The 18,275-nt window shown below is 43.7% G+C and overlaps 1 protein-coding gene across 2 annotated transcripts in view; it reads left to right on the forward strand.

Moving 5' to 3' along the window:
* The window catches only part of katna1 (katanin p60 (ATPase containing) subunit A 1), a 46,772-nt gene extending 28,497 nt beyond the window's left edge, over positions 1-18,275 (forward strand). Inside the window, exons 4-12 of one of the 2 annotated variants that reach the window (XR_014619649.1) lie at positions 3,488-3,686; positions 6,129-6,241; positions 6,350-6,455; positions 11,137-11,295; positions 11,413-11,539; positions 11,680-11,814; positions 15,597-15,723; positions 15,882-16,672; positions 17,457-18,269. Coding sequence is in view for 1 of the 2 variants with exons in the window: in XM_084313736.1 (XP_084169862.1) it covers positions 3,488-3,686; positions 6,129-6,241; positions 6,350-6,455; positions 11,137-11,295; positions 11,413-11,539; positions 11,680-11,814; positions 15,597-15,723; positions 15,882-16,080 (1,165 nt within the window). In the remaining variant the exon portion in view is untranslated. Of the gene's footprint in view, positions 1-3,487; positions 3,687-6,128; positions 6,242-6,349; positions 6,456-11,136; positions 11,296-11,412; positions 11,540-11,679; positions 11,815-15,596; positions 15,724-15,881 lie in introns of both variants that reach the window. The other variant, XM_084313736.1, reaches the window with a different exon arrangement.

The raw sequence follows: 18,275 nt of genomic DNA on the forward strand, positions 1-18,275 counted from the left end.
ACTGGGTTGGGCTGAACTGGGCAGTGAAAGATGCTGGACTGGGTTGGGCTGAACTGGGCAGTGAAAGATGCTGGGCTGGACTGGGTTGGGCAGGGAAAGTTGGGCTGGTCTAGGTTGGGCTGGGCAGTGAAAGAACCAAGCATTTCACTGTAATGTAAATAAAAAAAACTTGAACTTGACTTACATTTGCACTCTGGTTGGATGCCAAACGTATTCTGGTTGTACTGTACTTGTGCTGTATGATGACAATACATTGGAATCGAATCTCCTGTCAACGCTAGGGGTTCAGCAGGTGTATTCTGAATGACAAGTATGACAACATCACCGTTGTGAAGGGCATATGGGCAAGTGGTGATGTGGGGGGAAACCTGGTAATAATAAAATGTCACTCGGCTGCATTTAACACTATAGGGACCAGCCACGAGCTAACTCGTGTTTCGGTGCCATGCGTTGTGGACCAGAGCCATGAGTTAACTCGTGGCAAGTTGTTATTGTTTTATTCTATATTAATAACGCTATTAACGTCCGCGATCGACTTGCAGGACCTACCCGCATATTTGATTTTCGAAACATGCAATACCGGCCAGATCCGCTTAGGGGCGCCATCGCTCCACTGCAGTATCATTGGGGGGTGATTGAAAAAAAAAATTTACTGTCTGTGGGCGTTTCATATGAGCCTCGATCCCAAACAAACACCCTCCATCTTTGATCCCGTTACCGAACGCAGATTTCAGCCTGGAATAATGGGATTTATGATCAACCAATGGACATATCGATCTACCAGATTCCGATGACTAATGACGAAATGCTGCCGGCGATCACATGGGCTGACGGTAGGATACTATTCCCCCAAATTACAGCTGGATTGGACATTGTTTTAAAACGCAACGTGATCGATCAGTGAAAATGGCTAATTGAACGCACACTGTATTGCTAATCAATAATAGTAATCGGCGTCACCTGCCGCCCCCATTTCATCCATAGATGCTCTGTAATAGTCCGGATGCTACGCAGTTTGTTTTATCTCATTCGTATATATACAGCAGAAATGGCGTTTGATATAACGTGACTAGCCTTTAGCCTATTATCTAGCTCCCCAGAAAAAAGACTAGGCGAAAACTGCGATAAACCTTATATTCACGGCACTATAAAATGACAACCAACCGATGGATTTTTATTTTCTTTAAGCCATTATGAAGGCACGGTTTATGCACTCAAGTGACAATGAGAATGGACAGATAGCAATACTATAAAGTATATATATAGCTGTTAGAAAGTACATCGGTTTGTTGACAACGCTCGGTCCTCTGGCCTATAAATCGGCGCGGGACGCTGGTCGTCAATGTGTTAAGCAAAGCCGCTCAGTATAGTCCACTATGTTGAATGCGCGTTATGGTAGCTTGTAGGGGTGGGACGATACATCGATCCAGATCGATACATCGATGTAATTATCAATGATCGAATCGGATCGATGCGATGTAATAAGATCGATTCATATCGATACTCTTATTTTGAAAATCCTGTGGCGAGTCTCATATCCGCCCAAGAACAACAGCAGTAGCTCCGTGTGTGTAGATGTTACAGCATAGCATTCTCCCTTTCTGTGTGTGTGTGTGCGCGCGTCTTTGGAAAGACCAGATGAGGTCAGAGGAGTTTGATGTTTAAATGTTATTTAAACATAAACAATATAATACATAATAAATGTAGGCCTATACATGATCATGCAACATCAACAAATTGTTGTAGGAACGGTTTGGGAGAGGGAGGTAGGGAGGGGTTTTAGGTTGTGAGTTTTGAGTTCCAAAAAATTTTGCTTAAAGTTTAAAGCTCAATATATCAAAACGTGGCACTTTACAGTGAACGGGAAGTCTATTTGTATTAAAAACAATATTGATTTTCCTTTAAATGTCTGGAAGAGCTCAAAAATACAAATGTCAAATGATATTTTCATTACCTTTTTTTGGTTGATCTAAATGTTACTGATTGTGTTAAATGGGCATATGATATCATCTCATATCGATTGCAGGCACCTGAATCTAATCGTATCGTATTGTATCATGAGAGACTTTGTGATATCGGCAAATATCGTATCGTTGTCCAAAGAATCGATATCGTATCGTATCATGATGAAACTGGTGATTCCCACCCCTAGTAGCTTGTTACATGCTAGGTAGCTAGCCGGCTAATGCTGGGTTAGCCTCACGCCCACTTGTCATTCTCATCCGACTCGAAGAGACAGACCGCACTGACGACTCTACATGCAATTATTTTCATCCACGATGTGTTTTTGTCTCTACGTTGTCGTTGTCAAGCCGGTGACAGTAGTCTGTAGGTCTGCACGCAGTGGTCTATCCACTTCCCCTAGATGCGCGACATCTTCTAGAAAACGAGTGTTCATTGGAGGAGCTTAGAGCGCATCTGTACAACGATGATGTTCATTGGTTATGGATTATTATGAGGCGCAAATGAGAGGAATCATAAGGGGGGAGTCAGAGTTCGGCTTGTGCCAGTGCGCGAATGAGCAGATTGCAGAATAATTTTGTTTTGTTTTGTTTAATAGTCGCCAGACTGGCGAGTGGTCTTCGTGAATCACTCGCCAACCATACACTCGCATTTGGCGAGTAAAGTGGCCTAATTTCCTCCCCTGTTTGCGAGCTTCCAGGATAATAGCCTCCTTGATCTTGTAGTGATGTAAACGGGCGATTACCGCCCTAGGCCTGGAGCCGGGCGCTGGCTTGGGTGTTGGTGTCCTGTGACATCAGTCGAGCTCCGGTGGTGTAGCGAGGACGTCTTTCCCCATGATTTCCACCAGGACCTCTGCGAAAAAGACACTGGGACGGTTGCTGTGTAGGGATTCATCCAGGCCCAGGATGCGTATGTTAGAACGCCGGCTGCGTGACTCGACATCAATTAGCTTGTTTTTTAGCTTGCCGATGACTTCGTCCTGAGCTGTGCATCTGGCCTCCAGCTCCATCATCCTACCAGACCATGTATTCATGCCGTCCTCCACGGAGGCCAGGCGTTGGGTATGGTCCGCGACCGCCAGTTGGAAGCCGTCGAGTCTGGACTCGAGCGAGGCAGCAAACGCTCTGAACTCCACGGTGAAAGCCCGTCTGATTTCATCCGTTAGCTAAGCCATGGTAGCTCCATCCCCGGGGCCGGTCCCGCTTCTCAAGACTCGCACAGCCATCATGCTCGTTCTTCTTTTTTCTTTTTGGTTGAATAATACAGGCAGAGATATGGATGACGTATAGTAGTGGTTAAATTATCTTGAAATAAAAAAAATAGTCTTTTTAAAGTAAAATAAAAGTTTGGGAGTGGCAGCGTGGCTCAGAGATGTCTACCCCATGCTCGACCCGGAACCAGAATGTCAAATGTTAATGGCAATATCATCCTGAAAAATTTGAGGATGTCATTGTTTTGTAGCTGAAATGTATGACATGAAGTGCTCAGGCCAATTGATGGAACTCCTCTCTTCTTTCAAAAGACGTTCCCCTTGTCCCGTGAGGAAGCCTGCCAACCCCTGCAAAGACGGCAAACCTCACAACAACCGCGTGACTATTGCTGGTGTGAGGGCCCAACAGAGACACTCGCCACGCACGCCCAATGGAGACAGAGTGAAACCCAAGACGGCTAAGGACAAGAAGGAGACAAAAGAGGCCCCTGGAAAACTAAAGGATGATAAGGTAGATGTTGTGCTGATGTTGTGCCTGGGTCGATTCCGACTCCTCCTGGCACTGTGTCGAAGTGTCCTTGAGCAAGGCACTTGACCTAACTGCTCCTGATGAGCAGGTTGGCACCTTGCATGGTTGCCTCTGCTGTCGGTGTGTGAATGTGGGAGTGAATGGGTGAACGAGAGGCATAAGTTATAAAGCCTATACTACCTAGCCTAGTAGGCCTATACTACCTAGTACCTACTATGCTATACTACTATGCACTCAAGTTTGACACTGCTAGACGAACAAGAACCTTAGCCATCAGAGGTGTACCCCTCCTGCTGACTTGTTGTACACAATTTGTAAGTCTCTTTGGATAAAAGCATCAGCTAAATATAAATGTGAAGTGATTTGGATAAAAGCGCTATATAAAGGCAGTCCATTTACCATGTGGGGCAGTTACTTTTGCCTTTATAATGTCATTGAATATAAAAAGCTCTAAATTCCCTAGGTTGTTCATGTCCCTTGAGAAGGAATTGCCGATTGTTAACTTACTTTGCACGGCATGAAGCTATTTTGTATTGTTGACCGAGCTGCACTCCGGCACTGGCGTGTGTTTACCTCCAAACATCCCCAGCCTGTTAGCCTGGTTCCTGGTTCGTAGAAAGTGTAAGCCACATGGATTACATTGAGCCCCCTCAGGGCAAAGTAATAATATAGTAGTGAATGGATAGCAGGTGCGCCTCCTCATACAGCTTACTGGCATTCCAAATATCCTTTTCTTTAAAAGATCCCCTTTAAAAAAAAATTAATGGTTAACTCCTCCTGGAGGCATGACTTTGACTATACAGATTGTATTTTGTGCAGAACTTGTCACCAGAGCACTTTTTTCCCACATTCTTCCCCTGGAGAAGGAGAGCATCTCTGTGCTTCCCTGAAATCTGAGTTGCATGTGTTATGTCACAAATAGGTTGAACCTTTCATCGTCCAATATGGGGTAACTTGACTGACACCATTTACAGGGATTAAAGCTTTCCATCACTAAGACGGAATTCTGTCATTTGGTCCGAGGAGGGGGAAAAAGTGTGAGAGGGATAACTTGCCATTCATTCTCTGTCTCATTCATGGACAGTGAGAGATTCACGTGGAGGTGCATCCAATCAGATTTTCACACTTACAAGCCAATGGTATTGTTTATAGTGTGCATGTGTTTGATACAGACCATCACAGAATAATAATAGCCAATAGTTCAGAGTGACCGATCAAACATCAGAATTTGGCATGACGGAATAACAACGGTAAGATTTGTATTATTGTTGTTGAATGTTCCATCAGTGAAAACAAGTTAACGTGAACAATGGATAGATATATAATGGTTTGCTGGTAAGTAGCCAGCTACCTACAGCATGGCAAGTTCAAGTTTAGCTTACCAATTGAAAGTAAATACAGAACCAAACACCCTCTCGGACAGCCCCTCCCTCTCCTCCTCTCCCTTATGACTACCAACATGCATCTCAGGTCATGCACTCTGCATCTGTGATATTATCTCGTCATGTCAGCTAAAGCTAAAATGCCAAAAAGGAATTATAAAAAACGCAAATACGAGTAGGCTAAAATCTCCTGCTAAGCGTTTACAGACTAATATACTTTCGTACAGTAAACATGAAGTAAGTTATCTCAGTATCTCTCCCACCCTGTCTGTCTGTGTTTGTGTTGCCTCCCCTCTTGGTCTCTCCCACCTGGGGGTTGTGATCCGGTTCTCTGTAGCCTAGGCTTCTACAGGGACAATTGAGTCATTTGAATTGCCATGGGAAACCATTAATGACAATAATTATAGTCTGTTTCACTGGAATGCTGTTGCTAAGGAACAGTTTGGACCTAATTATATTCAGTTATTGCATTAGCAGACATTAAACATGGGTCCTTTTAGAATGTTATTGTTGTCAATAGTTGTGGTTGCCATGGTAATGGTAAGACATTTCATTAGCCTATTGGTACAGAATGCAATACATACATGACCATGCTTTTTCATAGCTTGTAAAGCCCCTATTGGTAGCCAGGACTTTCTGTAACACAAACATTTCAGTCAAAGCCGTTAGCTTCAGAGAAAGGTGTTTACATGTCTTGAAATAATATAATCTGAGCTGCTGATTTGGAATTCCTGGTGTATATCAATGTATGCTTGTTTTAAATTAGCATATTCATAGATCCTTTGCATTCTCAATGGGAGTAAAGGGGACTAGATGCTGCCAAGCCATTTTCAGTAGTTTGCTGAACAATGTGGTGGGGGGAAAAACACATTATACACATTATTTTAATTAATTATTGTACGTACTACAATACAAACAAAATTACATAATAAAAGTTTCTCATCGGATCATTCAGATGTGCAATTTTACACATCCAATATAAATGTACTTATGTAACTCAACATCCCTCATATGACTCTTCTTCTGCGTGTTTGCTTTCCAGAACAAAGAGTTCCAGGAGAGAGAATTAATGAAGTTTGACGGGACGGGATACGACAAAGACCTGGTGGAGGCCCTGGAGAGAGACATCATATCTCAGAACCCCAGCGTTAAATGGTGCGTGTCTGTAGCTCCGTCTGTAGCTCTGTCTGTACTGGAATAATGACTGCAGGCTGCGCTGGAAACACCGTCTGTGTCTCACCACGCTGTTACCGTTTCCCTCAGGGATGATATTGCAGACTTGGAAGAAGCCAAAAAGCTCCTGAAAGAAGCGGTCGTGTTGCCGATGTGGATGCCAGAGTTCTTCAAGGGCATACGACGACCGTGGAAGGTACCGACTCAAACATTTCAGTAATAATTTTGTGAGAAATATGATGTTAGTTCCAGAATTTCTTTAAAGAGGAGATGAAGCGTTAAACAATATGAGCCTAGTTTGTTTGTTGTGTACCTTGGGTAAGACATGGTCCTATAATCAAATGTGAAATCCTGCTTATTTGTCTGAAAACTCAAATGTAATTTCCCCGTTTTTGCCATGGGCGCCGCCATTTTAGATTTAGCTGGATGGTGACGTCACGGTGATGGTTTGGGCTGGGTCACGGTGATGGTTTGGGCCGGTTAGGGGTGGGACGATACATCGATCCAGATCGATATATCGATCTATTATCAATTATCAAATAGGATCGATGCAACGTAAAAAGATCGATTCATATTGCGATACTCTTATTTTGAAAATCCCCTGGTGAGCAATGCATATCCGCCCGGCCGCCACAACAGTAGCTCAGTAGCAGCGTGTGTTAACGTTAGACAGCATTGCTTCAGAGTCCGCTTATTTTGCGACCCGAAATAAGTGCCTGTTATTTTTTTCCCCACAACGGGTCAAACGCATCTAACATGCTTTGCATCCTCGCCATTCCTTTATGCCCACGTTGCGTTAAATACCGAAATTAACGTTGCGTTAGCGTAAGCTGATCAGAGCCATATAGAGAGAACAGCAGAGGTCCACTAGGGACTGGGAAGGAGGGGGGTTACTGCATTCTCGAGACAGCGCCACTACCAGGATCTGGCCGGTACTGCACCTTCGGACTCCCAATATGCCTTTTCCAGCCAAAATACAGTGAATAGGATATTAATATCGAGAGAAAAAAAAAAAAAACGAACCAAAAACAATGAACAGGAGGTATATTTGTATTAAAAACAATAGATTGTTTTTCATTTAAATGTCTGGAAGAGCTAAAAAATAAAAATGTCAAATGATATTTCCATTTTCTTTTTTATTTAATTTTTTTTAAATGTTACTGTTGGAGCCAAAAAGCCTTTCTGTTTATTTCATTTTATTTGTACTCACGGTGCAGAGGTGTGGCATTTTCAGTCACCATGGCAACCACCACAGGGGTTGGTTAATGGTTACCCATTTATACTGATCAGTGGGTGACGAGCCGCAGGTGTCGTTGCAGTAAAATCATTATGCCTCATTTAGTCATGCTGCGGTGGGCTGGTAATCTAACTCGTCGGCCGCGGGGAGCTGTTGTTGTTGTGCTCTCGTCAAAATCAATGGAGGACATTCTGGAATGTAAAAAACAAATAGCGCTTGCCGATTGGTGCTAAGAACAGCAGGGCGGGTGCAAGCGGTGTGACGTAATTGGCAGACTCGACTGTCGATCAAAATTATTCTGTTGCCGGCTGAATGATTGAATGAAAACTTTATTAACAGATTGCAGAATTGGTACAATACAGTACAGCTCAATACAACAAGAGTGGACTGGAGGATGAAGACCAGAAAAAGACTTTCGGCTTTTTTACATAAGGGTCCTCCATTTTCAATTCATCAAAACATTTAGAGACATACAAATATACAGTAGTTTCATAAAAATGCTAAAATGCTATTTATTTATTGATTGATTGATTGATTGATTGATTGATTGATTGATTGATTGATTTAAAACTTTATTAACATATTGCAGAATGGGTACAGTACAGCTCAATACATACAATTGTTAAGGGGATGCAGACCAGAGAAAGACTTTCGTCTTGTTTACATCAGGGTCCCCCATTTTCAATTAATCATATTTCATATCTAAATCATATAATATCTCATTGCTAAATATATGCAATATATAATCTAATAATCCAATAATATAAATCTAATATATAATATAAAAATGCTAAATGCATGGGTATTTTATTTTGTCTTTAATGTTAGCTTGCAAACTCAAATACTGTCTTGGTAAGCCTCATAATGAATTGTTTGGGGAAAAAAAGAAAAACATTGTTATGTGTATCGTGTATCGCCGAAAGGTCAGAAAATATCGTGATATCATATTTAGACCATATCACCCAGCCCTACTTGCCACCCCCACACCTGAGGACCGAGAGGCTAGGAAGCGGGATGGTTCTACCTGAATAAAATCTGCGCAATCATCTTCTCACGCCATGCCAATGCTTACCTCATCATTCTCATCAACGACAAGTGCTGCTGAATTCAGTGAACTCATGGTCAACTCAGGAAACAAGGTCAGATTGCAAAAACTTGTGAAAGAACAGCTGAAAACACAAGTTGGTCAAGTGCAGGGTGATATCATATACTGTGAGGGAGAAGTGTCAACCAACCTCAGCACTGGCATCGCTAATGGAGAGTATGTCTTCAAACATCCAGAGGCAGACACAATGCTGCTCTCCGCCTATGCAAAGGTGAGGACCACCAACTACACTGGACCTGTTGTTCTAGACTGCGGAGACACAGCAGTTTGTCTCGCAACAAATCAGAGGTGATCTGCTGATCAAGCGCAAGAATGCATGTATCAACTGCCGTGCAATGCTCTCTGAAGAGGTTGCAGACATCATTATACCTCTCCGTGGCAGTGACCACACCTCAGGCTTCTATGGGCATGGAAAGAAAAAGGTGTTGGAGAAGGTGATGGTTGTTCCTGAGGCAAGAGAGCTCCTGGGACGAGTGGGTGATAGTCTGGAGTTGAAAGATGAAGTGAGAGCAGATATGAAAGCATTTGTCCTCTCAATTGTTTACGCTGAGAGTGCAGATGTTACGTGTGGCCAGGCCAGAGCTTCCAAGTGGCACAAATTGAAGAAGTGTACGATTCGTCTCCCACCTGATGAGGACTCCTTGGATCTTCATGTGGAAAGGACAAACTACATTACATATTGCCAGCTCCATTACAACCTTCAAGAACATCCTTCCCCCATTGGTCACGGCTGGGAACTAGTGAATGGGAAGTGCCGGCCAGTGCGTCATACCCTTCCCCCCTTGCCCCAGCAGCTCACATCTCATGACTGCTCAGATCAGAGTAGCAGTGATAATGAATGGAGTCAGTGTGGAGAATCAACAGATTCTGATGAATAATAGTGATTCTGTCTCCCGTTCTTATCATCCATCAACAACAAGTTGTTACATTATATCATCTGCTTATCTTATTTTATATCCATCCCTACTCTGTATTTTGTGTTTTCTACCAGCCTTTTCTCTCCACCCTTATTTCCTTTCTTTTTTAATATTGTGATGTGAACATTAGTGTTTTATTCTAACAATTATATTTTCAGTTTGACATTACATGGTTAAGTTGCTGTGTCAGCCAGAGGGAGATGCTGTTGCCTCCAAATCTGCCCTTAAGGCCATTAGGCTACTAGTTGATCAATTATTAGTTTGGAGTGCTATTTGTTGAAGCACCATAGTTATAAAAAAGTTACAAAACATATATATAAAAAAAAGAAGAAAAAAAACACCTCCCTTTTGACTGTTCACCTTGTCGTGGTAAGGGAGCTTGAGTACCTCAGTGAACCCTGAGAGCTATGCCAGTAGGAGGAAAATCCTAGCAGGTTTTACCAAACCGGACAGGTCTAGGGTGAGAGGTCAGACAAAGCAGTGAGACTACCTTGTGGAAACAGCATCTGGGGCCAATAACCCACCCTGCTGAAGCAAACAGGGGTGATCATGTCTCCAACTTTCACAGATGGATGGAGTATGGTGGAAGATAGCCACCTATCCCCTCTGTCCATAACTCAACTCATCATGAGCAGAGCTTTCATTAGCGCTAATATGAAGGCTCTGTGACGATTTTGAAAAAAAAATCCATTTGAGCTCAAAATTGGCAGCCATCTTGCATTTGAAGGTCAACAATAGGTCAAATCATTATATAAACACCAAATATGTATTCCTTGATTAAAATAAGCTCTGAAACCATGTATTGTGCATCATTATAGGTCAAACCATTAAAAAGTTAATTTCCACTGCAGCCATTTTGGATTTTGGTCTCTCACGAATTTTCCCCGCCTTTTAAAAAAATACACCCCGGCTAAATTTGTTTATTAACCCTCCTAGATGACAAATCCATTGAGAAACGGACCTTCGCTCTCCACGGTCACGGAAGTGCCACAGATGACCCTACTAATACCTATTCGTTTACTGAATTGGATCACTGATTTGGCCTTTTAAACATTTGTGTTTTTATTAATAATTTGTGTATCACGTTTCACACTTTCAAAGAAGACCAACAATGCAGTAACTCCAATAACAATACTATATTAACCGTTTCACTACCACACTACCAAATGGTTAACCCTTTCACTGCGACAATACAGAAGGTTCCCTTTCACTGCCACATGACAAATGGTTAACCCTTTCACAACCACACAACAGACGGTTAACAGTCTGTAGTGTGGTAGTGAAAAGTTAACCTTCTGTAGTGTGGTAGTGAAAGGTTAACCGTCTAGTGTGGTAGTGAAAGGTTAACCATCTAGTGTGGTAGTGAAAGGTTAACCGTCTGTAGTGTGGTAGTGAAAGGTTAACCTTCTGTAGTGTGGTAGTGAAAGGTTAACCTTCTGTAGTGGTAGTGAAAGGTTAACCTGCTGTAGTGTGGTAGTGAAAGGTTAACCGTCTAGTGTGGTAGTGAAAGGTTAACCATCTGTAGTGTGGTAGTGGAAGGTTAACAGTCTGTAGTGTGGTAGTGAAAGGGTTAAAAAAACAATGATTCACCAATTCAGTGTAATAATGTATATCCTAGGGGGTGCTGATGGTGGGACCTCCGGGAACAGGGAAAACCCTCTTGGCGAAGGCGGTCGCCACAGAGTGCAGAACCACATTCTTCAATGTCTCCTCATCCACGCTCACCTCCAAGTACAGAGGGGAATCTGAAAAACTGGTCCGCCTTCTCTTTGAAATGGTGAGGCCTCGGATCATTTGCCGGTAGGAAAGAATAGCCACCTGGCCACGTTACGCTCCATAGAAACGAGTTTCGGTCCGGTGCTAAGTCCTTGCGTTTTTGTATCTGTCCGCAAAGGCGCGCTTCTACGCTCCGACCACCATCTTCATCGACGAGGTCGACTCCATGTGCAGCCGCAGGGGGACGTCTGAGGAGCACGAGGCCAGCCGGCGCGTCAAGGCGGAGCTGCTGGTCCAGATGGATGGTATTCTAACAGTTGCCATTTTACTAAATGTTTTTTGATTTTATTTCTTAATATTTACCGCTATTAACCTTTTAAAATAATTTTATTGATATTAGGCCTCTGAATATATTTGTATTGTTTGTTTTTCTATTGCTGTGAAGGTGTTGGTGGTGCGTCAGAAAATGAGGATCCCTCTAAGATGGTGATGGTGCTGGCTGCCACCAACTTCCCCTGGGACATCGACGAGGCTCTGAGAAGACGACTGGAGAAGAGGATCTACATCCCGCTGCCTTCAGGTAACAGTCAGTCCTTTACACCCTGAAGAAGACTACAACACAGTCAGTCCTTTACGCGTCTATACCAAATACAACGCCGTTCGGTTTCCGGGTTCCTCTGATTGGCCACTAAGCCCACGTGACCGCGCGCTAGCACGCAGACCCCTTATCGCCCACTCTCGCGCTGTGAAGCGGAAGAGCCAGCGGGGCGAGGCGGTGGTTTCTCCCCGGCTCCGTGCGCCGCTGACTCGGTCCAGCTCCAGCAGCAGCGGCCGTCTTCTCTCCGAGGCGGCTCGTTCTTATTAATCCCCCATTGTTCAGGTCGACATGGTCGCACAAACACCCATTGGAGGAATAGTGGGGGAGAAATGAATGAATGAATGAATGAAAACTTTATTTAACAGATTGCAGAATGGGTACAATACAGTACGGCGCAATACACACAATTGTTAAGGGGATGCAGACCAGAGAAAGACGTTTGTCTTGTTTACATCAGGGTCCCCCATTTTCAATTCATATCGACATTTATGACATACACAACATACATGACATTAACATGTCTGACGAGCACAGAGTTGCCAGTCGATAATTCTTGCTATTTAAAAATATTCCTCTTCTTCTCCCCCACTACTCCTCCAACGGGTGTTTGTGCGACCATGTCGACCTGAACAATGGGGGATAATAATAAGAACGAGCCGCCTCGGAAGAAGACGGCCGCTGCTGCTGGAGCTGGACCGAGTCAGCGGCGCACGGAGCCGGGGAGAAACCACCACCTCGCCCCCGCTGGCTCTTCCGCTTCACAGCGCGAGAGTGGGCGATAAGGGGGGCGTGCTAGCGCGCGGTCATGTGGGCTTAGTGGCCAATCGGAGGAACCCGGAAACCGAACGCCGTTGTATTTGGCATAGACGCGTCCTTTACACCCTGGCTACTGAAGAAGACTACAACACAGTCAGTCCTTTACACCCTGGCTACTGAAGAAGACTACAACACAGTCAGTCCTTTACACCCTGGCTACTGAAGAAGACTACAACACAGTCAGTCCTTTACACCCTGGCTACTGAAGAAGACTACAACACAGTCGGTCCTTTACACCCTGGCTACTGAAGAAGACTACAAGTTACAACACAGTCAGTCCTTTAAACCCTGGCTACTGAAGAAGACTACAACTTTGAGTGCCGTTATGCTGAAATCTCCTACCCTGGCTTTCGCTCGAGTAGCCAACTCGAAAGGCGCTCTAGAAAGGCACCCTGTTAGAGAGAATTGCCCAAGCAAAGCTGGGCAAAGGATGGTGATTGGCTATCACTAACATACTTGACAAACTGGCTGCACCTCATTATCGTTGATTTGCAGGCAAAAAGATCAAAGCCTTTTCAAAGTAATCAGCAGAGGGACACCCCCTGTCTGCTACTCTGTGAAAGACGGGGTAGAAATCTCCCACTCTTAACTCATTCAGCACCGCAGGCCTCGAGCATCTTTGTTCCTACTACGCCACCACTCTAAGAGATAGGAATGCGTGGCGTAGGGCTGGGCGATATAACGATAATTATCGCGATATATTTTAATAATCAATATCGGGGGAAAAAATATCGAAATAAATAATATCAAAATTCTTTTTTTTATTTATTTTTTTGTGTGACTTTTTTTTTTTAAACTTTAAACTTTAGACTTGTCTTTCTTGCCTGCAACTTAAAGTAATTGCTTTGCTTGTCCAAATGACAATACTGACCAAATTGAGATTTATTTTTCTCTTGTCCATTTATTTTGTTTGCTTTCTTATTTAAAATACAGTTTGAAACCGTCTGTACAGTAGGCTATGTGTGCTAGCAGAGCTAGTCTCCAGTCACGAGTCACGGTGCACATGTGCAGTGGTTTGTCCACCAAAAAAGCACCAAAAGATAGAAAAGAAACTAGCATTGCCAGAACTGTTCAACTCCCCTGGAGCCACAGCCATCAGACAAGCCGGTTTACTTTCGCTTTCAAACCAGCTGCAGCCTGAGAACTGGAGTGTGAGGGGATGTAACACTAAAGATGGCGGCAACGACAAAGAATTGCTGCAAAATAAACATCTGTTTATTTATTTTTTTAATACTTATAACAATATCGATAATTATCGATATCGAGTGATATGATATTGTTATCGATATCGTTATCGCGATATAATTTTTGGCCATATCGCCCTGCCCGCTGTGACGGTGTTTGCAGGGCTATATCTATATTCTATATTATAGCTATGGATACAATACTATGGCTCATTTGACATCAACTATCCATCGTTCAATATGTGAAAAAGAATAAATTCTTTCATGTATACGTTTGCGTGTTATACCGTGGTGAATATAAGTATAGTTTCAGAGTGATCCTGGCTAATACGTGAATTTTACTAAAAGCGTTGGCGTTGCTCGCCTGGACACGCTACTATTTCCAAATAAATGTTTTTTTGATGCTTTGATTGTCACCAATGGCATACGTTCTGGAGTACGTTACACATGGTCATTGCGATCAAGGTGAAATCATGGTTGGATCAAAGCAGGATTGATGTCATAATATAGTCCTTATCTTGATTGATTGATTGAAAACTTTATTAACAGATTGCAGAATGGGTACAGTACAGCTCAATACATACAATTGTTAAGGGGATGCAGACCAGAGAAAGACTTTCGTCTTGTTTACATCAGGGTCCCCCATTTTCAATTCATCATTCAATTCACCTTCACTAGGAGGTACCCCAAAAAGAATATTCCAATTGTCTGATCGCGATTTCCAGTATTGGTGTCCATCGTGTCGCCAACATAATCCACCACAACACATGCATCAGGGGCATTGGACGCGTTCCAATGCCATCGAGTGAACCGCTAGACTCGCCTGACCAAGAAAACTGCGCCCGGAGACATTTTGAATGTAACACCGGGTATGAAAAAAAGGTTTCGAAGGGTGGGCGATACTACCACCTACCTGGATGCGGCCGGTATTGCACTCTAGCGATCTCAGAGTGGTTCCCTATGGTAACCCTGAGGTCCATGTGAGAGAAATTAATAAAAATATTGAATAAAAGAAATAACGATGAAAACCTGACTATACTCGGGTCTGGCGCTGAACGGTTGCCGAGTTAACCCGACTTTCCTCGGGTCTGGCGCTGATTGAGTTAATGTTTAATTCTTTCGTGCATAGTTCTGTGGCTGTAGGGATGTTGCTGTTTTGAGGAGTAGGGTATATCTGCAGAGCCGCAAGCCCAACGTCTGGGCGGGGCTTCGTGGCTTGTACTCTGTGTGAGGCGGGACGTCGGGGCTTGTACTCTGTGTTGTTTCCTGTAAAACCCGGAAGTAGTCAGTTTGTGCTGTTTATTTTTAACCCTAACCTTAACCCTAACCCGCAACACGGAACACAGAAATGCAAATGCTGTCGAGTCCTCACTGCTTGTAAAAATAAACAGCACAAACTGACTACTTCCGGGTTTTACATGAAACAACACAGAGTACAAGCCCCGACGCCCCGCCCATGCACAGTCACAGAGTACAAGCCCCAAAGCCCCGCTTCACACAGAGTACAAGCCCCGAAGCCCCGCCCAGACGTTGGGCTTGCGGCTCTGCAGATTTATGCTATTGGTTTTGAGTGCTGCTGGCGACCCACTTCACCTATCTCAAGCTCTCTTTTCCTGATCCTCCAATCACCATTTGTTGCTTCCCTCTGAAAAACTTTGGGAAGCAACAGATGGGTCAATTACCCCCTTTTGGATAAATGAGGTTTATCTTGTCTTGTCGTGAGTTGCCCTCTTATCTTATTGCTCCCTGTCGTCGTCTCTGCAGCCACAGGCAGAGTGGAGCTGCTGCGCATCAATCTGAAGGAACTGGAGGTGGCCAACGACGTGAACGTGGACAAAATATCCGAGCAGATGGAGGGCTACTCTGGTGCAGACATCACTAATGTGTGCAGGTTAATATCTTTATTCCCTCTTACCAGTCACCATCTTCGGTCTCGCCAGCAGGTGGAAAATCTACTTTGTGTAAAAAATGTATAGATACCAGTGCCTATCTTTGCCCTCCATGTCCCTGTGGTGACATTTGAACTCTCTTGTCTTTACACCACCGTAGGGACGCCTCCCTGATGGCCATGAGGCGGAGGATCGAAGGCCTGACCCCGGAGGAGATCCGCAACATCCCTCGGGATGAGATGCACATGCCCACGACCATGGACGACTTTGAGCACGCTCTGAAGAAAGTGTCCAAATCCGTGTCGATGGCCGACCTCGAGAAATACGAGAAATGGATAGAAGAGTTTGGCTCCTGCTGAGGAGCGCCAGAGAATGAGCTCTCTGTTTGTGGAACTGGGGGTTTATGGAGTAGTTCTGATTATGAACATTTAACACTGGGTGGGTATTTCAGCTCTTCACTTTCTTCGTTAAGTAATGTTATGTGCTTACGTTGGGGCGGTTTGTTACATTAACCATGTGCACTTAGCTCAGCTCTCCTGGCTGATACCTTTTGCTACCACTTGTAGAACACTAACAAGACTGTTGTCACTGTTTATCGAAGGTAATAAAATGATGAATATGCATCGACATCAAGACTTCTCATGTACAGTAACATCGTAAACTGTCTTGGGAGTGAAGGGTGAACACGACACCAATTGGTTTTAGAAAATATCTTGTTTTAAGAAAAAATTTGATTGTACTGTTTAGACCTAAAACGCCTGCAAAAAAATTCACTATATAGCCTGCATATACACACAAATGTGTTTCCCGGTTGCAATGGGTTAACTTTAAATGCTTTTGAAGATATTACAGGTCTATAATATTGAATATTATCATGCACAGCCCTTTCTATGATCTTGAAGAGGGATAGATTAACTTTCCACTGTAGCAGTGTGTGTGAGACGGGACCGCGTCTACCTTAATGATAAGCAAGCAGTGCAAAAATGCGGAAGCATTCGTCACCGCACGCCACTACGGTAAAGCGCCTTTCTTTTCAGGCCCGCTTTGGGAGCTGTCGCGCGGAAATAGGCTGTCTATTGCCATTCTCTTTGACAAACTCTAACCTTAACCAGCTCCTTAACAGCGCCTAAACTTAACCGTTCTAACCTTAACCAACTCCGAAACAATGCCTAACCTTAACCTTAACCTTAACCATGCCTAACCTTAACCATAGAAAGAATATTGCCATTCTCTTTGACAAACTCTAACCTTAACCAGCTCCTTAACAGCGCCTAAACTTAACCGTTCTAACCTTAACCAACTCCGAAACAATGCCTAACCTTAACCTTAACCATGCCTAACCTTAACCGGCGAAAGAATACACGTTAAAAAAAAAATCACGTTAAAAAAAATATATTTTATGGGATTCGAACTCGCCAGCAAACGAGCTGTAGGATCCACAGCCATGCAGTGTTGCCAATTGAGCTATTTCTCGATACTGAATAAGGGGCGGTGACTTATATATATTGAGCTCCGCTCGTGTCGAACCAAGGCGGGATCTCATGCGCATGCGCGGGCACCTCGCGCGAGCACGCCGGCGCACGCACGCACCTGAGCGAGCACGCCGCCGCCGGTGCACGCACCTGGGCGCTGGGCGGCGGAAAATGAAAGGCGCATTACCGCACGCCACTACGGTAGAATGCTTCCGCATTCTTGCACTGCTTGCTTATCATTAAGGAACAGGCGACGGGACCAGGGGTTGAAACAAACCTAATGTTGAAAGTGTGTATGTGTGTGGTTGTGAGAATGAAACCAGAAATATTCATGACTCAAGAAAAAGATTTAATCAACCGAATTTAAAAAACAATGTACGGTTGAGCTACAATTGGAAGAAACAAGCTATATATACGTTTGTTTCAGAGGAGCATGCACAAGACTTGTGAACTAGTGTGGAACTAGTCTGAGGCGTCATAGAATTGACCATATTCACACAGTGGCCATTTTGCTCATATCAGTGTATAAACATAATAGGGTTACTGAAACAATTCAAATAAAAACCGTTGCATCCACCTGCGTTTTGGTCAAACGATGTGCAACCGGTGTTAAAAATCACAATCCACATCCATAACTATAGGACTGACATTCATAAACGAGCATAAAAAGCAGGAGTCATTTAAGTAGGTGCACGTGGTGTTTAGGAAAGATCTCTGATGTAGTTAATGGAATATGTCCACTGGCCTTTCTGCACTGGTTTTGTTGTAATCATGTCGAGGTGAGATAATTGTATTATTTTTGTGTACATCGTGCTCTGGGGGGGGGGTTGGGTTGCAGGGAAGAGGGTGATGAATAAAGAATGTAAAGCACTGAATCCGTATTCTTATTTTGGCATAAACATCAACATCGAAAGTCATGGAAAACATTTTATACGAACAGGTTGAAAAGTACCCTGCAGGAAAAAATCTAATACGAATTCCAATCTGGCTTCAGAACATCCCACTCCACTGACACATGCCTTCTCTATTTGAACGACCACATCAAACAAGAGGTGGACGCGGGCAAATACTGCGGCAAGGTC

The sequence above is a fragment of the Notolepis coatsorum genome (assembly GCF_963971535.1).
Source record: "Notolepis coatsorum genome assembly, chromosome: 5".
Lineage (NCBI taxonomy): Eukaryota > Metazoa > Chordata > Actinopteri > Aulopiformes > Paralepididae > Notolepis > Notolepis coatsorum.